Source organism: Aquarana catesbeiana, linkage group LG09 (assembly GCF_042186555.1).
Source record: "Aquarana catesbeiana isolate 2022-GZ linkage group LG09, ASM4218655v1, whole genome shotgun sequence".
Classification (NCBI taxonomy): Eukaryota; Metazoa; Chordata; class Amphibia; order Anura; family Ranidae; genus Aquarana; species Aquarana catesbeiana.
The window spans coordinates 183,450,073-183,472,592 of NC_133332.1; the positions used below are offsets into that span (position 1 = coordinate 183,450,073).

The following is a 22,520-nucleotide window of genomic DNA, read 5'->3' on the forward strand; positions in this document are numbered from 1 at the left end:
GACAGATAGAGGCACCAAATGGGTTAGTTAAATTGAGCCAGTGCTCTGGTTCAGTGCTGCTTTGTCTTCAGCCTACTGTGTTCTGAGAACCTGTGATCCTGTAATCTGTTTCCAGTTACTGACCCTGCTTGTCTGACTGCTCCCTAAACTCTGTATCAACCTTGACTTGTCTTCTGACCACCGTTTCTGCCTGCTCCATTTGCTACTGTTCCATTGATCAGCTCCTGACCTGGTCTGTACCTTGACCACGCTCCTGCTTGTGCCCTGTACCTGATCTGTCTTACCAGTGTATGACCTGGCTTGCCTGACTCTGCTATTCCTTCTGCTGTTGCCAGGACAGACCTGTCTACCAGCTGTGCCTGCTTACCCACTGTCTGTTACCAGTATACACATTGCCTTGCCAGTACCAGTCTGCTTCTGCCTGCTGCTCACCAGCTGCCACCCTGCCTGCTTCACTGAAGACCTCTGGTGATCACACTGCCTGTCGTGGACACCTGCTCTGCTAGCAAGACTTACAGGCACTCGTGCCACTCTGCACTCTTGTGCCTTCTGTTTACACTATTAGGGGCTCTGAGTCAAAGGTTTACGAGAGGCCTTCCTTGTTATATCAGGCTCTGCTACCAGGTATTGGGACATAGTGATTCAGGGGTGGTTTTGTAAGCATTATCAAAGTTAAGGTGCCAAATATGAACCCCAATTATCGTCAATGTGAGCAGAATGTTAGGAATCTGTAATTGCCATTTTCTAGGCTAATAGGCAAATAAATGGCATGGGGGGGCTGGGCACTGCCCTGGGCAACATGTACCACAGCAAAAAAAAAACAATTCTGTTTGGCGGGAAGCAGCAATTTTAATAACGCTTAACCACTTCAATACAGGGCACTTTCACCCCCTTCCTGCCCAGGCCAATTATTCAGCTTTCAGCCCTGTTAAATTTTGAATGACAATTGTGCAGTCATGCAACACTGTACTAATTCAAAATTTTTATCATTTTTTTTCCACAAATAGAGCTTTATTTGGTGATATTTTATCACCACTGGGTTTTTTATTTTTTGCGCTACAAATAAAAAATACAGAGCATTGTGATAAAAAATATGTTTTTCTTCCTTTCTATTATAAAACTTTGTAAATAAGTAATTTTTCTCCTTCACTGATGAGCACTAATGAGGCTGCACTGACAGGCACTGATGAGACGGTACAGATGGGCACTGATGAGGTGGCACTGATAAGCACCACTGATGGGCAATGATATGCAGCACTGATGGGTGGGCACTGATAGGTGGCACTGATGGGCACTTTTAGGTAACACTGATAGGCAGCACTGATGGGCACTTATAGGTGGCACTCATGGGCACTGACAGGCACTGATGGATGGCACTGATGGGCACTACTGATGGGCACTGATAGATGGCACTGATAGGCAGCACTGGTTAGGAGGCACTGACAGGCAATCACTGATGGGAATAGATTGGCGTTTCTAATGGGCACTGATTGGCATCCCTTGTGGGCTCTAGTGGGCATGCCTGGTGGGCTCTAATGGGTATTCCTGGTGGGATCTAGTGGGCATCCTTGGTGGGCTCTAGTGGGCACCCTCGATGGGTCTGCACTAAGAATCAATGCGCTCTCCCCTGTCAGGAGAGCAGCTGATCGGCTTTCCTCTACTCGTGCCTTGTCAGCAACAGTAGAGGAAAAGCCGATAAATGGCACTTCCTGGTTAACATGTGATGAGCTGTGATTGGACATGGCTGATCACATGGTAAAGAGCCTACATCATAGGCTCTTTACAGGGATTGGAGATGCGATGTGCCAGACTGACATACCACACTACAGATCGCCGCAGTGCGTGCCTCCAGTCGCGTGCTAGCGACTTATCCTGCTGGACATCATATGACACCCAGTCGGGTTAATTCAACCACTTTCCGGCTGTCATTCTGCTTTATGGTGGGCGGGAAGTGGTTAACTAAAACATTAACAATGCTAAATTAATTTAAACAACATGCCTGGGGGATGCCCTTAACCTGTCAGTGAAATATGATGTATAGAATCTACTACAGCAAAACTAACATTTACAAAGGAAATAATGCTGTTTAAATTGCCAGTAAATGACAGCTCCTGGCTGCTTTGGTATCTGTAAATGAGGGAGACACAAAAAAATAAAAACAAACCAGTGTGGGGTTCTCCATAAAACATATTACTTATCCTTTTATCCTTAATGAAGGTCTGTTATGGATGTTAAAGGGGACCATATGCATTAAAAAAGGTAGGGTCCCATGCAACTCCATACCAGACCCTTCAGGTCTGGCATAGATTTTAGAGTGAACTCTATGCAAAAAACAAGCAAAAAGTGTAGGGTCACCCTGAAAATCCATACCAGATCCTTATCCAAGCATGCAAACTTGATGGACAGGAAAGGATAGGAGTTTATGCTCATCTTCCCTCTCCTGAACCATACCAGTGCACACACCCTGAACATTGGGAGGGCAACTTGTTGGGAGTCACCCCCTAGCAAATCACCTTGTCCCCATGTTAAAGAAAACAAGGGCCTCTTCCCCACAACCCTGCTCAGTGGCTGTGGGGGTCTGTGGATGGAGGGCCTCCCAGAATCTGGAAACACCCTTACATATAAGGGGGAGGACTATATGCTGCCCCCCCCCCTAAGGTAATGAGTACCCCTACTCATTCACACAAAAAATATAAACAGTAAATAAAGACACACACATTTTGACAAGTATTTTATTAAAATTAAAAAAACAAAAATGTCCCATGATGTTAATTTATCATTAATTATATTGCCCAGTGATTCAGATCCTTGTCAATCACAATGAACAACACATCCAATCGTTTTTCCCACTAGTCATTAAGGACAGCTTCTGGGCCCTTCCACTAAATGTAAACAAAGGGGAAGGGATCTCCTAGGGGACATCATTGACCAAATATGGACTTGACCATTTTTGGTCAATGACATCATAGGGAATCTCCCATGTATTTAACCAACTTGTCAAAAGTGTGTCTTTATTTACTATTTATATATTCTTGTGATTAGGTACCCCTTACTCATTCACACGAGGAGGCAGTATCTGAAAATCTAGATTTTGCTAAGCCCTCACCTGCAGACCCCCCATAACCACTGGTCCAGAGTGGTCAGCGGGCACTGGCACCCTAACAGCTATGAGCCCAGAGCAGAGAGCGGTCACATTTAGCAGTGGTAGTTCCCCTGCTAGTTTCACTTTCCGCTGCAGCCGGAGGTTTACCCATTAAGTTGGGCTATTTGCTAAACCTCTGAACAAGCAAAAATTGGTTCAGACATGGGTTTTGATCAAACTGGCTGCTCATCCTGCGTTCAGCATGCTACTCAGTCTACAAATCTTGTAGTATGGCTAGATAGGCTGTACCCAAGGACAAACTCTAAGTAGTCTAAATTAAAGGTCCTCTTGAAGAATGCCAGGGAGAGACTTATGAATGAACTTCTAAAGGCACTTCTCACAAGAAAGTTAGTACCTAGTACCTGTTCTGCTTTCATTTTAAAACATAATTCCTGGTAATTTAATTGCTCCCCAACACCCAATCCTTTACTAAAGCTTAAGCTTTGGCAGCTGGAAACATGGATGTGAATGTGCATAAATAAATGAAAGACAAAATTTCTCATAATCATAATCTCATAATCTCATAAAATGGTAAATTACATGAATGATTATAGTGTATTTATTTCTTTTACAGAAATATTTCAATATATTTCTTGCAAACTCTGAAATGTTGAGATGCAACATCTTGTGCCCTCCAGCCTTATCAGAGATTACACAAAATATTTATTTTTCAACGGAATAGCCGATTATACATTCTAAATGCGTTGAAGTTCCATCCACCACAAACAAAGGCTAATTACAATTGATGGACTCTCTCCCACCAATTGTACACATAGATCATCTCAGCTGAATCTATCAAGGTGCATTCACTGTTTTACACATGGCAGAGAAAATGCAATGAAACCAAGTCAAGAAAATTGCTGTTGATTCAGTGAGAAACACTTAATATGACTGCATTCATTATAGACCCATTCTTTTTCTAAGAAAACGAACATTTTGTGTCACAAGTTTGATTGCAGCCAGTTGTTTATGCAAATTATATCTTACAAAGCAGCAAGAGTGATGGAGCTAGGAGTATGAATGAGCGAACAGCAATACAGTAAATGGAACAGGGAGTTTTTGTAGCAGAGTGCACCTTTTAAATAAATAGAGTTATTAACATAAAATAGACCACTTACATATTGTATGTATTTTTCAGATCTGTAAATATGAAGAAATAAATGTAAAGTGAAATCTATATACCCATAGAGTATGTTTTTTTTGAGGGTATAGTATAAATAAACATGAATAGTGGTAAACTCCAGAGTAGGTAGGCAATCTGCTTATCCACTTGCAAATGTGGTATTGAAAATACAATACATCAGTACAGCAAAACTGTAATGATGGCACAGACTACTAGGGATGCAAGTTGTAAGATGTAAGTTCAACTCGAGCATCGGGTGATCAGTTGTTCTAAAACAAACCGAACATATGGGGCGTTCGCGGAAAATTAGAGCGTTGCGGAAAATCCCATAATGCACTGCAAGATCGCAGTGCATTGCTGTATGATGATTGGCCAAAGCATGCACCTGACCTGCATGCTTTGGCCAATCACAGCTGAGAGAGCTATGATTGGCCAAAGGCAGATAGCCTTTGGCCAATCATGGCTCAGGAGGACTAAGTCCACGCCCCACACTATATAAGGCTGCTTACATGAGTGAGCATAGAGTGGCCGTGTGTAGTGTTGTTGGCGTGGACAGCTTGAGTTAGATTAAGCAGGCAGGTTATTCAGTTAGTGGCAGTGTATTTGATATATATATATATATATATATATATATATATATATATACAGTGGGGACGGAAAGTATTCAGACCCCCTTATTTGTTATACTGCAGCCATTCGCTAAAATCATTTAAGTTCATTTTTTTTCCTCATTAATGTACACAAAGCACCCCATATTGACAGAAAAACACAGAATTGTTGACATTTTTGTAGATTTATTAAAAAAGAAAAACTGAAATATCACATGGTCCTAAGTATTCAGACCCTTTGCTCAGTATTTTGTAGAAGCACCCTTTTGATCTAATACTGCCATGAGTCTTTTTGGGAAAGATGCAACAAGTTTTTCACACCTGGATTTGGGGATGCTTTGCCATTCCTCCTTGCAGATCCTCTCCAGTTCTGTCAGGTTGGATGGTAAACGTTGTTGGACAGCCATTTTTAGGTCTCTCCAGAGATGCTCAATTGGGTTTAAGTCAGGGTTCTGGCTGGGCCATTCAAGAACAGTCACGTGAAGCCACTCCTTCGTTATTTTAGCTGTGTGCTTAGGGTCATTGTCTTGTTGGAAAGTAAGCCTTTGGCCCAGTCTGAGATCCTGAGCACTCTGGAGAAGGTTTTCATCCAGGATATGTACTCATCTTTCCCTCGATTACAACCAGTCGCCCTGTCCCTGAAGCTGAAAAACACCCCCACAGCATGATGCTGCCATCACCATGCTTCACTGTTGGGACTGTAATGGACAGGTGATGAGCAGTGCCTGGTTTTCTCCACACATACTACTTAGAATTAAGGCCAAAAAGTTCTATCTTGGTCTCATCAGACCAGAGAATTTTATTTCTCACCATCTTGGAGTTCTTCAGGTGTTTTTTTAGCAAACTCCATGTGGGCTTTCATGTATCTTGCACTGAGGAGAGGCTTCCGTCAGGCCACTCTGCCATAAAGCCCTGACTGATGGAGGGCTGTAGTGATTGTTGACTTTCTACAACTTTCTCCCATCTCCCGACTGCATCTCTGGAGCTCAACCACAGTGATCTTTGGGTTCTTCTTTACCTCTCTCACCAAGGCTCTTCTCCCCCGATAGCTCAGTTTGGCCGGATGGCCAGCTCTAGGAAGGGTTCTGGTCATCCCAAACGTCTTCTATTTAAGGATTATGGAGGCCACTGTGCTCTTAGGAACCTTAAGTGCAGCAGAAATTTTTTTGTAACCTTGGCCAGATCTGTGCCTTGCCACAATTCTGTCTCTGAGCTCTTCAGGCAGTTTTCATTGACCTCATGATTCTCATTTGCTCTGACATGCACTGTGAGCTGTAAGGTCTTATATAGACAGGTGTGTGGCTTTCCTAATCAAGTCTAATCAGTATAATCAAACACAGCTGGACTCAAATGAAGGTGTAGAACCATCTCAAGGATGATCAGAAGAAATGGACAGCACCTGAGTTAAATATATGAGTGTCACAGCAAAGGGTCTGAATACTTAGGACCATGTGATATTTCAGTTTTTCTTTTTTAATAAATCTGCAAAAAAGTCAACAATCCTGTGTTTCTGTCAATATGGGGTGCTGTGTGTATATTAATGAGGAAAAAAAATGAACTTAAATGATTTTAGAAAATGGCTGCAATATAACAAAGAGTGAAAAATTTAAGGGGGTCTGAACACTTTCCATCCCCACTGTGTATATATATATATATATATATATATATATATATATATATATATATATATATATATATATATATATATATATATATATATATATATATACTCTATATCCAGTGTAGCCTATATCTACAGTGCAATCTGTGGTGTACTGTTTCTAATGTTTCTAATACACTTCAGGCGTTGTATTAATATAAATAAATAAATATAAATATATATATATATATATATATATATATATATATATATACTCTGCATTCAGTGTAGCTTATATCTGCATTGCATTCCGTGGTGTACAGTTGCTAATACACTTCAGGCGGTGTACACAGTATCTAATACAGTGTGTACAGTTTCCACTACACTTCTGGCAGTGTACACAGTATATAATACAGTGCAGCCATTGTACAGTTGCTAATACAGTGCAGGCGGTGTACACAGTATTTAATACAGTGTGTACAGTTTCTAATAGACGTCAGACCGTATATTAATATATATTAATATATATGTAATTACAACTTTTGATGTAATATTTCACAGCAGGGCCCGTTCCAGCACCCAACATGAGTATCTGTGAGGGGTTACAGTGTTGTTGCACCACCACCTAAGGCCCAATTTTTCTGCCCCTGTTTAGAAGGGGCATGTAATTACAATTCTTGATATAATATTTCACAGCAGGGCCCGTTCCTGCACCCAACAAGAGTAACTGTGAGGGCTTAGTGTTCTGGTACAATCAACACCTAAGGCCTAATTTCTTGCAGGGTATACAGGGCAGACCGTATAGTATTTATATTGCTGTTCAGAGTATATAGTGCCTGGGGGCCTGAGGGATCCACATGCCATTTTTTTTTAAATTTGGGTGTGGGGTTCCCTTTAATATCCATACCAGACCTGAAGGGCCTGGTATGGATTTTGGGGGGGACATCCCCGCCATTTTTTTTGGTATTTTTATCTATATTATATTATCTATATTGCCGGGATCCGACAATACATTACAGCGAGCAGTTTTAAACAACATTTTTTCTTTAGAAATGTCATTTTGCTGTGGCACTGTTATAAACATGGGAAAGATGCGCTACTTTACAAACATACTAAGGACACCCCCCAGGCACAATATTTAAAGGAATATTTCAATTTTATTGTTTCACTTTAAGCATTATTAGACCCCTTTCACACTGAGGCATTTTTCAGGCGCTTTTGGGATAACAATAGCACCTGTAAAGCACCTGAAAAACACCTCCCCTGCAGTCTCAGTGTGAAAACCGGAGGCGATGTGCTGGCAGGACGTTAAAAAGACTCCTGCAAGCAACATCTTTGGAGCGATGAAAGAGTGGTGTACTGCTCTTAAACCGCTTCTGCCCATTAGACTGAATGGGCACCGCTGCCAAACCACCTCTGCAGAGGCGCTTTGCAGGTCGTTTTACCCCTTTTTTCGGCCGCTAGCGGAGGTTAAAAGCGGCCTTAAAATCACTGCTCCCAAAAAAGCGACCGTTTTGCATTGATACATGTCCCCTGGGGCAGGAACCGGGTCCCCAAACACTTTTTATGGTAATAACTTGCATATAAGCCTTTAAAATTAGCACTTTTGATTTTTCACGCTTGTAGACTTTAATGGTGTTCATGTGTTCAAACTAATTTTTTGCCTGTTCGCATGTTCTGCTGCGAACCGAACCAGGGGGTGTTCAGCTCATCCCTACAGACTACCAATGCACTGTTTAATTGGGCAACTATGTGGCAAAAGAGGTTAAGCCCTGGTTCACATTGCAGTGATTTGGCATGCGATTTGACATGTCAAATCGCACCTCATGGCAAATAACTCTCTGAGGATCTGAAAAAAGAATTGTTGCTCCACATAAAGATGTCCTAGGCTATAAGAAGATTGCCAAGACCCTGATGCGGAGCTGCAGCACAGTGGCCAAGACCATACAGCAGTTTAACAGGACAAGTTCCACTGAGAACAGGCCTCATCATGATCGACCAAAGCAGTTGAGTGCACATGCTCAGCGTCATATCCAGAGGTTGTCTTTTGGAAATAGACGTATGAGTATTGCCAGTATTGCTGCAGAAGTTGAAGGGGTGGGCAGCCTGTCAGTGCTCAGACCATATGCCGCACACTACATCAAATTGGTCTGCATGGCTGTCGTCCCAGAAGGAAACATCTTCTAAAGATGATGCACAAGAGAGCCTGCAAACAGTTTGCTGAAGACAAGCAGACTAAGGACATGGATTACTGGAACCATGTCCTGTGGTCTAATGAGACTAAGATAAACTTATTTGGCTCAGATGGCATCAAGCGTGTGTGGCGGCAACTAGGTGAGAGTACAAAGACAAGTGTGTCTTGCTTACAGTCAAGTATGGTGGTGAGAGTGTCACGGTCTGGGGCTGCATGAGCGCTGCAGGCACTGGGGAGCTACAGTTCATTGAGGGAACCATGGATGCAAACATGTACTGTGACAAACTGAAGCAGAGCATGATCCCCCCTTCAGAGACTGGGCCGCAGAGCAGTATTCCAACATGATAGCTACCCTAAACACACCTCCAAGACGACCACTGCCTTGCTAAAGAAGCTGAGGGTAAAGGTGATGGACTGGCCAAGCATGTCTCCAGACCTAAACCCTATTGAGTATCTGTGGGGCACCCTCAAATGGAAGGTGGAGGAGTGCAAGGTCTCTAACATCCACCAGCTCCATGATGTCGTCATGGAGGAGTGGAAGAGGACTCCAGTGGCAACCTGTGAAGCTCTGGTGAACTCCATGCCCAAGAGGGTTAAGGCAGTGGAGGAAAATAATGGTGGCCACACAAAATATTGACACTGGGCCCAATTTGGACATTTTCACTTAGGGGTGTACTCACTTTTGTTGCTAGCGGTTTAGACATTAATGGCTGTGTGTTGAGTTATTTTGAGGGGGCAGCAAATGTACACTGTTATACAAGCTGTACACTCACTACTTTACATTGTAGCAAAGTGTAATTTCTTCAGTGTTGTCACATGAAAAGATAGAATAAAATATTTACAAAAATGTGAGGGGTGTACTCACTTTTGTGAGATACTGTAAATGGTCCATATAGTGAACTTGGTGTTGAGTTATTCACTTTAAGGTCATCACAGAAGACATCGGGGGCACTCTTTACGTCTGGAGAAAAAGAGATTTGATCTCCAAATATGGAAAGTTTTCTTCACAGTAAGAGCTGTGAAATAGACTCCCTCCAGAGGTGGTTCTGGTCAGCTCAATAGCTTGCTTTGAAAAAGGACTGGATTATTTCCTAAATGTACATAATAAAACTGGATACTAATATTTATAGGTAAGTTAATCCAGGGGATATCTCAAGGGATCAGGAAGGAATTTTTTCCCTTGCTGGAGCAAATTGGGCCATGCTTTGCTGGGTTTTTTGCTTTCCTCTGGATCAACTGTGGGTATAGGATTGTGTATATGGGATTATATGATACATATTTTTTTCCCTTTTATAGGTTGCGCTAGATGGACTTGTGTCTTTTTTCAACCTGACTATATAACTACTTCTTGTGGCCATAAACGTATGGTTTGTGTCATTACTATGATCTCATGTGGAATTAAGACAGTAGACAGTGTAGTTTAGATACACTAGTGGCATGTCCAGGCGGATTCAGTATTTTAAAGCGACAGTCCACTAAAAAATGATTTATATTAGTTTTTTGGCAGGAATGAATCAGACTAAAATTTGTTATGTCTGTTGGAGACTCCACTAGTGAAATTCCTGCACCTGGAACAAGCATGCAGGGCAGAAGATTATACCTATCAAAAATGAGCTACTCAACAGGTAGTGAACCAAAATGAGGATAACAGCCCTAGAGCATGCATCATTAAAGCATATTAGCAATAGCAGCTGTCCTAATTTTGTACTTAAATGGTTCAATTATTGAAAATGTTTGAGTTCAGCTAACCTTTTAAAGTGTCCAGTGGTCCACAGAGCAAGAACTTCCAGGTGACCAATGGAATACAGTGGCTACTATGGGTACTATAAAGGTCTGTTCGCATCTGTTCATTTATTTATAGTGTAGGTCTCATTTGTATGAATGGTAGATGCAATCATATAAACTAATGTATATATGGGTTGTTCAGGTCACTATGCTGCATTGCAATGATATTGAAAAAAAGAACCTACACTTAGACATTTTCAAGGGATGATCAGGAATGAAATGGGGCACAAGAAATTTCAGGTCACAGATGAAAGAAGCTTTTTTTTTTTTAAGGGCGATTTCAGGAGGCTCATGGGTTGGAATTGTCTATAACAGTTTTCTGTAAAAGCTATTTGGCTTTATGACTCACTCTATTTAAAGAGAAAAAGACATTCCAACTTAATAAAAACTTGCAAATCTGAGTAGGAGGATTTAAATTTGCAAATATCAGAATTTAGTAATGACTTTGCTACCCTGTGCTGAGTCCTGAATTCAAGAAGCACAAGGAGTTGCAATAACTGAATGACCATTGAAGCTCCTTTTTTTACCTGAGCCGAAAATAAATAACAGCCTGAAATGACAGCTTCAACTATTGTTTTACTATGGTTTAGTTCTGTAGGTTAAAATTGATCACCTCCAATCTGCACCACTGAATGCAAATGTGAATAGTAATAAAAATTGATAATACATTTGTAGTAAAATGATTAAGCAATGAAGAGCTTTAAAATTATACAGTTCTACTGACTTATGACAGAAGGTGGCAGTGAAATAGTTTCAAAGAATTTGCCTGCTAAATCTAGTTCACAGAAGAGACCACTCTTATTTTTGGGGAACAATAGGCTGTTCAAAAACCAAAATACCTATGCTATGTGCTAAAATGATATAACATGCCTATTGGGGAGGCTTCAAGTGATGTCACTTCTGGCTCATGGAGCTCACGCTGGAGCGGCACTTCCAAATCTGGATACAAGGACTTCTTTATGTGCGTGTAATGGTAAATAGCAGTTTTTATAATAAAAGTTACTACACTATGGCGGTTCTTTTTTTTTATCTTCATGATTGCCTGAGTATTGAGTTCCAAAACCAAGTGATACTGATCTATGTGGGGGGTAAAGAAAGGTGCAGGATTGTGATAACAGAGGAGTGCCGGAGTATCTAGAAGATCCTAGGAGGGAAGATATCCAAATAACCTGACAGACTCTTATGCTAATAGCAGAGGCTTAAAAACCTCTGGTGAGTGCGGGCCCACTTAAGGGGGTGGAGGGGGGTCATGGATTGTATACAAGAGGCACTCTGGATTAGTAACTGAGAGACTTTAATGATTGAACCATATATGATGAACATTTTGTTATTTTAGGTTTCCCCTTTATATTATCTATAATACTTTTTACACAAGTGGACTTGAAAATCAGCTACAGCTGTGAAAGAGTATTTATTTAACAAAAGGCTATTGCCAGCCCTCAAGATCACCAATGCACAACAAGGGTATCTGCTGAGGTATGCGGTGGTCACAAACATCACTATGATCACCTAATAGTGAAAGAGTTGACAGAACTCAATGACAATCATTTTATTACTTATTTGACCTTTATATATAGTTTTACAGAGTTTTCACTACAGATATCTTAATATATCGTAACAATTTCATGTCCTGTACACTAATAACATTTACATAAAAATATACATCAGAATCATAACTGTCAGAATAGCCCCCTTACCTCTTTCAGTATCATACAGGTAAACAAATCTCTGCCAGTCGTATTCATTAAGAAGTGTTAGGATAGGTCCTTTAAGTGCTGGTCTCATCTGAATGACAAACTGAACATCTGCATCTGTTGGGAAGCTGGGAGTGATGAATGAAGTGTGGAGGGCACCGCAAAAAGACGTCAAGGTGTTCATGGACATTTGATCATAGAACCCAAAGATGGCGTACACACCACGGGAAAACTGAGAGCAAACTGGAATAAAAATGGTAAAATATAAGTAAGAAGGTAAAAAGTATCAAACTAAAGCAGTAATGCAGTCTAATAATACACTTTGAAACGATTTAACTAATTCAATCTCAAAATTTCCCACGCTTAGGACAATGTTTTAAAGGAGAACTGCAGCCCCCCAAAATAAATAGAAAAAACCACCGAGGTGGAATCCAAAAAATTAAGAAATCTCTGGTGGGGAATGTGACGCTGTTCAAAAATGTATGTGATAGGATACTAATATCCTACAAAGTGATGGTAGTATATAAAAACTACTGTGAAAAAATCATAAACAAACAACATATCAGGTGTATGTGTCACAGGTGTCAAACAACACATAATAAAATATATGATTGAAAAATCAAGAGCAAATGCGGTGTAGATAATCCTAAAGGAAATACGTGCACTCAAAAAAAGACAACAAAAATTATGGTACTAGTCTGCAAAATCGCAAAGGAAAAAGCATTAAAGATACCCAAAAAATTATATATCCAAAATGTGTACAGATATGAACAATAGTATGATAAATAGTGTAGTGATGTAGCAGAAAAAATCACCATCCAAAAGATATAAGTGTCCAAGCAGATTTAAAGTTCTATATATGTAAAAAAGAAAAAAACTCTGTGAGAAGTGACTTTGCTTCCAAACGAATCCCGTGTAAATAATTGTGATCGTTGTATAATCTCCTTCTCTGGAACCCCCAATTGTGTCCCCACTCGCCGGAAAGCCCAACCCCTGCAGGGGTAATGGGCAAATGAAAGTAAATCCACCAGCAGGAAATCGATCGATATCCCCCTCTGTGTTTCCGTGATCTTCTTCCTGGTTGGGCTGTCAATGGTCTGAATTAGTGATTCAGTTCATTGGATGGTGCATGCAACATGAGAAGTGGGAACACCTCATTGTGGGCAGTTACAGAGCAGGAAATTATTGTAAGGTGATGACACTACAAGAGACATAAGCCAGTGTCTCTTGTTTATGTCTCTTGTAGTGTCATCACCTTACAATAATTTCCTGCTCTGTAACTGCCCACAATGAGGTGTTCCCACCTCTCATGTTGCATGCACCATCCAATGAACTGAATCACTAATCCAGACCATTGACAGCCCAACCAGGAAGAAGATCACGGAAACACAGAGGGGGATATTGATCGATTTCCTGCTGGTGGATTTACTTTCATTTGCCCATTACCCCTGCAGGGGTTGGGCTTTCCGGTGAGTGGGGACACAATTGGGGGTTCCAGAGAAGGAGATTATACAATGATCACAATTACTGTATTTACACGGGATTCGTTTGGAAGCAAAGTCACTTCTCACAGAGTTTTTTTCTTTTTCTTTTTTACATATATAGAACTTTAAATCTGCTTGGACACTTATATCTTTTGGATGGTGATTTTTTTCTGCTACATCACTACACTATTTATCATACTATTGTTCATATCTGTACACATTTTGGATATATAATTTTTTGGGTATCTTTTATGCTTTTTCCTTTGCGATTTTGCAGACTAGTACCATTATTTTTGTTGTCTTTTTTTGAGTGCACGTATTTCCTTTAGGATTATCTACACCGCATTTGCTCTTGATTTTTCAATCATATATTTTATTATGTGTTGTTTGACACCTGTGACACATACAGCTGATATGTTGTTTGTTTATGATTTTTTCACAGTAGTTTTTATATACTACCATCACTTTGTAGGATTTAACTAATTGGCTCCTGGATGGTAAGATCACACAGAACTAGCAAAGAATATTAGACGTCTGCTTTTAAATGTTAAAAAAAGATTAAAAACTGTTAAGGGTATAATAACAAGAAAGTATTAAGACTGTACAAATCAGTGTAAATTGTAAAAATCAGTGTAAAAAATATTGGTGGCAAATATGGCATATTGTCAAATTAACCAATGCATACTAAGGCTGCTATATTTGCTCTAGGCATGTAGGCTTCATTGGCCTTTGGTCATTAAGGGGTTTTACATTTGAAATGCAAGAGAAAAGCAACTATTGTTCTATGATGTATTTCAAAACATCCATTTGAGAAAAAGCCGACTTTCTGTCTACAGTATAGTTACTTTCACTGGCAGCTGTACAAATGTCTCCTCTTATTAATATTATTATTGTTTTATTATTATTATTTTTATTATTAGCCATGTCATTATTATTATATGTCATATTAGTCATAATAAATATATATTATGTGTCGATTTACATGTCTCGACAAGAGCTATTACATATATGTTTCATTAAAAAATCTCTGCTAAAGGGGAGGATCAGCCAGTCTAAACTCTGATGATCTCTTCAATGGAGATCACATGACTTAGTGCTTAGGCTTTAGATTGTTACCATTGCTTTGCGTAAGGCTCCATCTTTGCATTAAATTGGAACTAAATTGTATCTGAGCACCACATACTGAAAACGCTATTTAGTTAATTTTTAATATGCTAAGCAAACTAACCCATACATAAGTGTCTTCATGCATTCTTTTGTTATTCAAATCACTTTTAACCCCCCCCCCCAGGTTTTCTAGCGGTGGCCATCTTAAGTAAGGGCAGATGATTTATGTAGCATTTACTTGCAATCCATCTGTCCTTAGCTTAGGCATGCAGACAGAAGGGAGTGCTTAGATGAGAAAACCTCTTCTCCTCTCCTCAAGGTGAAAGAAAAAAAAAAGCCTATGATGACTCATGGGATGTATGACATCATTTTAGCCTAGGCAGGAAAGCAGGAAGTAACTGAAATATTAAAAAAAAAAGTTTAAAACAAGAAAATAAAATATACCTTCTTATCTATTTGCAAAAGCTAGCCGCATGAGGATTAACAATAGTTATTTTGATTGAGAGAGTTTAGTTTTACTTTAAGCTACCAAGTGTAAGGCAAGCTAGATGACAGTTTCAGATTTAGCAACAATCAAGCCCCGCATGGCCTTAAGATATGCAGGCATATAGACAGAGGTACAAATAAAAACCACACAGCCTTGTTGAACTGTAACTTTGACCCCATCATGTGGCACATAAATCTTTTAACTATGTTTTTCAGCTCTTGTGAGGTTATTTTTTTTAATAAAACTAGGCAAGATTCTATCTTTTTTTCTTTCACTTATTTTTTTATTCAAAATAATATGTTCACAAATTTGACCTCATGGTCCCTGAAATATAATAATATAGTTAAACAAAGAGAATCATACAGCAAGATCACATTATGTGGACCCCATCTTCACAGGTAAAATTTAAGACACTGGTATTGCCGAAAAATGGAAAGTAAATACTACACAATGGCCCTGATGTACTAAAGGAATAGAGCATGTTCACTCTGCAAAGTGAAACTTCATATCCCAGGGGAATTTTCACTTAGCTTAGTAAATGTGGTTAGAATCGCTTTTGGAAAAAATACCCAACCACTTGCAAAGAAATCAGCACAGCTTTCCCCATTCACTAAGCTAAGTGAAAATTCTCTTGCAACGTGAACATCAAAATGTATTTAGTAGGTCAGGGTCAATGCTTTGTTTTCTGTAAAGAAAGCAATCTGAGTTCACAGTTACTAATTAGGAGAAATAACAGTTTTGGCTGGTCCACCTGATCTCATGGATACAGGACCAGTATTCCTTTCTGAATCATTTGCAGTTATTTCCCAGCTCATGCATATTTAGCTTGAAAACTCAAAGGAACCATTATCTCATGTGAACAAAGCCCTATTTACCAAAAGATTCAACCAAGAGATGATTCCCAACTTTTTGCTAAATGGGAGCATCTAAAGAGGTGTGACAAAGCCAGCATCCCAAAATAGCTGTCTAATAATGATGGTTTCAGTTGATGACCACAGAGCCAGATTTCAAATATATGCCCTGCAAGTTAATTCTACTTGCCTTCACCATGAAAACCTCTTTGTGGCTTCACCTTTCCACATATCTTGTATGAAAATGGTAAGGTCATCACTCAGTAAACTATTGATTCCTTATATTTTCATTGGTAGAATCTTACATTCTAAAGAAATGAGATTGGATGATGAAACAAGGACAAGCTTCTGCCAGCTCTAAGCCTATATTAAGCCTCTGTAATTTTATGCAAGGTCAATCATTCAATACCTATATACGTAAAATTCTTGTACTGGGTGAAATTGTGATGTGTAATGACATTTAAGTAAAACCTTTAGTCACCTATGTTACTAGTTCATCTACAGTGCTTCTTAAGGTTAATGGTTGCTGACTGTAGACAGTAGAAACCCTTTTTTCTTGTTCAATATGTTTATTGAATTTACAATAAAAAGAAGAATATAACATTATCTTGACATGTACATAAGATTTGGAAATTAAGAAACATTGTCATACAATTGATGATACCATCTCATTTAGATAATACAAGAAAGAGCTTAAATATATGTAAAAGAAGTTGAAAAAGAATCAAGAACAAATGCATACCTAATATTAGAGAGTATAATACCCTAAGAAGTATAAAAATAAAAATTAAGAAAAAAAAATAAAATTCCCTCAGTTATCTGCACATCAGTTGAGTCATGCCTCCAGACCACCCGACCACCCCAAGAAACCCTTTTTTCTAAACAAATTTTGGTTAGCATGTAAACCATTTTAAAGATAAACTCCAGGCAAATATAAAATACACTATTTATTGTAGCTTTGTATCAGTTAATAAATCATGTTATTAATGTAGCTCATGTAAGTACCTGCATTTAACTTGGTATCAGCCTCTTGCAATCACCTACGCAGCATTATTCAAACTAAGAGGTAGGCACAGGATTGGGAGCAAATCAGATGTGGTGCATGCAAATGTGCTGACACAGAACATGTTGATAGGGGGACAGAGCAGCATTAGCAGTGGCACAACTTTGCTAGCCTTCTGCTTTTCATTCCCTTTCCAGTCAGCAGGCTGAGGACACACTTAAAGTGTATATATGGGCACAAAGAGAACATATGCAGTTTTATCACTTGTTTATCAAGTGCAGTACACCTACTAATTCTGTCAGAAATCCAGTAAAATCCTCCAAACAGTGCTGTTAGCCCTTCCCTGTTGGACAGCAGTGCTGCTACCTTGACTCCCAAGAGACTGCCCTTGCTGGGGGTTGAACTACCAAAGACAAATAGGCTGTTCAGTTCGCAAGTAAATTTTCCCCAGAGCTTAGTGAATGTGGTAAATTTTTACTTTGCAAAGAATATCCATTCATGTCCAAGGAAAATAAAAAAACAAAACAAAACAGCATCTTTGCTTCCACATTATTGAATGATGGAAGTCAGCAGCTCTTATTTACTAAGCTCTGGGGCAAGTTCCCTTGCAAAGTTGCACTTTTTGAGGAAACTAAAGCTTAGTGAATAAGGCAAACTGCTGACTTCCATCATCCAATCATCCAACATTTTGCTTGCACGTGATTGAGTGATGGAAGTCAGTAGTTCACCTTATTCACTAAGCTCTGGAGTTAATTCCCTTAAAAGGAGCAATTTTGCAAGGGAACTTGTTCCAAAGCTTTATGAATATAGTGAACAGCTGCTGACTTCCATCATTCAATAACGTGCAAGCAAAATGTAGCTTTTTTTTTTTTTTCCTTGTACTTTGTACTTGATTGGGTATTCTTTGCAATGTGAAACTTCACCACATTTACTAAGCACTTGGGCAAATTCCTTTGCAAAGTTAACAGCCTATTTGCCTTTATTAAATAAAACCCACTGTTTGTAGGGAGATGACTTTGGAAGATGTAGTTTTGGGAGGCATATCTATACCAACAGGAACTGATGTAGGACACTCTGCTTATCCCTCCTCACAGTAACTTTCCCTGCAAGAAATATACAAACATGGCAGTGACAGCACATGGAGTGAAAATAAATATATAATGCGGGGACATGCTCTAGAGGGGGAGAAGGAGAATTGGGGGCAAATTTGGATCTTGCCCGAAGATATACTTTAAACCCACAAATGCTACTGTTTTATTCTATTTATTTAACTGTTACTAGCAGTCAATAAGAAATAAAAATCACGTCTGACCTAGTAAAAGTTTGTTTAAAACATTTTTTTCCCCCTGCAGATATCCTCTTTAAAGATTAAAGAGGATTAAGAAGAGTTCTTGACATCTTTCTTACAAAAAGAAGGACAAATTGTACATACGCATCATAGAGACACATGTACTGACTGGTTTAGTCTTGAGATGTAATTGAATGACCAAAGCAGGTCTCTGTGTTTGGCCTCAAGGTCACCTAGGCAATTTGAAGCAAACACTGTCTGACTTATCTGATAAATTCCGTCATGCTTTGTCCCAAAAGCAATAAATGTTAAGCATTTTACTCCTGTGATTAAGAAAATAAATGACAAAAATGAAATTCTATTAACGCACAGTAATGATATGGACTATAGAACTGTACAATCATGCAATAAAATTGTTTGGTAACAAGAAGGTAATGATTAAAGATAGAAGTTTTAATTTATTAAACTAATACATTGTTTGTGCAAGTATCATTAGTGAAGGTATATTCCACAATAATATATATATATATATATATTTTTCATCAGGCATAATATGCAGCGCAATAGCTAATGGCAACACAGGGATTTTCCTTAAGACCTTTTTTTTTACATTTGAATCAAACTGTGCTTAAACACTACTTTCTGTTTCTGTAAAATTTCTGTCATCATATGTCTGCAACATTTGTTAGTGTCATTGAAAAATTCACAAGTCCTGGATTTTTGGGTTTCAGAGTTTCTCAGCCAATCTCTGTTTGTGAAGATGAAGTGTCTGCATAATGCTTTAACATGTATGTTTGGACAATACAGGCATGCATGCTGATGCATCCTTCTTTAAAGTGATTGTAAACAATCACCTTGTAAAACAACTCATTCAGTTTAAAACAGAGATGAAAGGCAAAATATTTGTGTATAGATATAAAATACATTATAAATACCTTTTCCCCTTTTTGATAAGTGATTACATACCCTCTGTTTTCAGCTGCATAAGAGCTGGGGGAGGAGAAGCAACAGAACACTGAGCTTCCCAGTGAATGACTGTGCAGGGGAGGGGGGGAGTGTCAGGACAAGTCTGATTATTGGAGGAGAGCAGACTGAGTTCCCAGCATAGGCGGAGAACTGACCACACTTTGCTCTCCTGTTAAGTGTAGTCAGTTTTTACTAGGAAAGCAGAGGGACTGCCTGGAACACCAGGGGTTTCACACAAAGGAAACAATACAAAGAGAACAGGATACTTCTTTTATACAAGTACATGGTGCAGCAGGCACATATTAGGAATATGAAATATTGGGTGTAGAAAACTTGTTGTTCATGCTTCATGATATTCATTGTATACTGTAGAAGCGAGAGACTCACCAAGAAATACAACCCAATTACTAATTTTAAAGTGAGAATACTGTCAATCCTACCTTTGAATTGATTACTTATTAATGTATGTATATAATAATAGCTCTGTCATTTGATGTATGTTTCCTTTAACAGGAATACGTTATATTTTTTGCATTGTAACTACATTAGAATAAAGTGTTTATAATAAATGAGGCTCCTCTCCTTTGATCATTTATCATTGCTGATGTTATAAAGCCACCAGTGATGGAATACTGAGCAGCAATATGGAACAATAGTTCCAACAGGCTTGAGGCATGTACTTTGGTGGCTCTTGAAAATAAATGATGGCTATCAAATGGGCTTGCGGGGCACATACTCCAGAATATCCCTGAAGGATTTATGAATTGATAAAAACTGCAGCTACATGTATACACATTCAAAATTGAGTAATTTCTGTTACAATGCTTTTCAGAGTGTGCCTGGGGAGTTCTCTTATGGTGATCATTCATGGCTAATCAGTCCAGCATATCAGAGGAAGCAGAACTATTGAATTCCACTCCAATATACTAGCCTAATCCTTGTTTATTATGTAGTTGTGTTGAAAATTATTCAAGGTTTATGATATTCCAAAACATTAACAATCATAATTTGGACATGTGAATACTGGTGATCACACGGCCTTGTTGGAGAACCAAGGGCTAGGGTTAGTGATTGGGTTGGCATTAGGGTAATTTGAGGTGAAATTAAAAATTTCCTGCAATATCAAGTTTGCCTATATCACCCATCCTGACTGATATAAAGTAATCCATAGCAACTATTCAAAAAACCCAGTGACAGTGTTTCTTTATGTATGTTTTAAGCTAGCTTATTAAAGATATTATATTGTTATGGTTATTGCAGTTTTACAACTCAGGCTAAATAAGAAAGCTAGAAAACCAATAATAGAGCAAATAGTAATTCAAAACCTAACCAATTTCTTTGAATAGATATTAAATCACAACAAGAAAATTGTAAGGAGATAATTATTTCAACTGATATTCTTAAACTCTTTTGAAATTGCAAGCTGCAGGCAGACTTTGGTATCCTGCAAGATGTGGGAGGCACCATTCCACTCTTCATGAAATGTAGTAGCATTGGAGAAAGGTCATGTCTAGTTGGTATTACACCCCAGTAAAAACTGAAAAATACCTCCCTACAGACCCTGCTCAATGCTTTCATGGATGTTCAGTTTTTGGTGATATGAAGCATATATGGCGGACATGTCCTAAGGTCAAACACCCATGGATCTGAGTTTATGCCCTGGTCAATACGTTTTTGCAGTCAAACAAATGTAAAGATCCATTGGGAGCTTTGCTTTACAAGCCTATACTGGGACTGATGAGAAGGGAGTGTGTACAAGCAACCCATATTTTTACAAAACAAAACAGATAATTGCGAAGGCGTGGAAAAAGCCTCTCCTCTCATTTGAGGAGATAAAACGACAGGTGCACAGAAAATTAGAAAATGAAAAACACATGGCGATACTCACAGATACTCAGGACAAATTTCTTACATACATGGCAGCCCTAGTTACACGAGTTCACATCGATGAGCCCGCCCACGAACTTTTTAGATTTGTAGAACATTTATCACACTCAGCTATACTAGCCATTGACTCACTATTGCACTCCTCCCCACCCTCCCCCTCCCCCTCTTTCCTTCTATTCCTATTTCACACTTCTTTTTTCTCTTTTTGGTATGCCACATTTTGCTGGACATCGTCCATCACCCTCAGGCCGGGCCAACCCATCACCTCTTGATTCTCTAGAGGTACAAATTTTGCTTACGCTATTTGCTTTACCCTTGGGGGGGTTTACCACTGAATATTTTACAGGAGGGTTCTTGCAATAGCTCAGTTGAACTTTGGCTTGGCCTTAAGGCCTATGCTATTGTCAGGGCGCTGACAGCAGGAGAAGGTCTCTAGGACCCAGCATCTGTCATTCACCAACAACAGGAGAAGGGCTCTAGGAGCCAGTGTCTCTAGCAGCATGTCACATTATTATTATTATTATTATACAGGATTTATATAGCGCCAACAGTTTACGCAGCGCTTTACAATATAAAAGGGAGACAATACAGTTATAATACAATAAGATAGAGGATTAAGAGGGCCCTGCTCAGAAGAGCTTACAATCTAAAAGGGTGAGGCAGGTGGTACAAAAGGTTGTAACTGTGGGGAATGAGCTGATAAAAGTGGTAAAAGATTAGTTAGAGACGTTATAGGCTTTCCTGAAGAGATGAGTTTTCAGGGATTGCCTGAAGGTAGCAAGAGTAGGGGATAGCTGGACAGGTGGAGGTAGCGAGTTCCAGAGGATGTGAGAGGCTCTGGAGAAATCCTGGAGAAGAGCATGAGAGGAGGAGACGAGAGAGCTTGAGAGTAGGAGGTCTTGAGAAGAGCGAAGAGGACTATTTGTGTGATATTTGGAGACAAGATTGGTGATGAACCTGTCTGCAGTCCCATCTCACGGATACCCTCTGCCTGCTTCTCGTGTTTGACCCCGGCTTTTACCTAACTTTGTCTGCTCTGCTTCCCACCTGGTTCTGATCTTGGCTTGTTTTGACTACTCTACTATCTCAGTGATTCTACAGACCTGTCACACCTCACATGTGCCACCTGCCTGCAGACTCTGTTCATCACAGCAGCAGTATTCCTGAGTCTTCTGCAAGCAAATCCACAGGCGACCTGTGCTACTTTGTGCCGACTCCTCCTGTCTCACCTTCAGGGGAGTCTGGAACTTAGCTGCAAAGGAAGTTCTCTCTCCATTGGCCTCCAGCACCTGGTATGTGAT

The 22,520-nt window shown here is 39.4% G+C and overlaps 1 protein-coding gene across 3 annotated transcripts in view; it reads right to left on the minus strand.

The window, feature by feature from the left end:
• GRIA3 (glutamate ionotropic receptor AMPA type subunit 3) overlaps window positions 1-22,520 on the minus strand; it is a 446,082-nt gene that overhangs the window by 297,562 nt on the left and 126,000 nt on the right. For all 3 annotated transcript variants that reach the window (XR_012236014.1, XM_073599435.1, XM_073599434.1), the window contains exon 3: window positions 12,150-12,389. Coding sequence is in view for 2 of the 3 variants with exons in the window: in XM_073599435.1 (XP_073455536.1) it covers window positions 12,150-12,389 (240 nt within the window). In the remaining variant the exon portion in view is untranslated. The remainder of the gene's footprint in view (window positions 1-12,149; window positions 12,390-22,520) is intronic.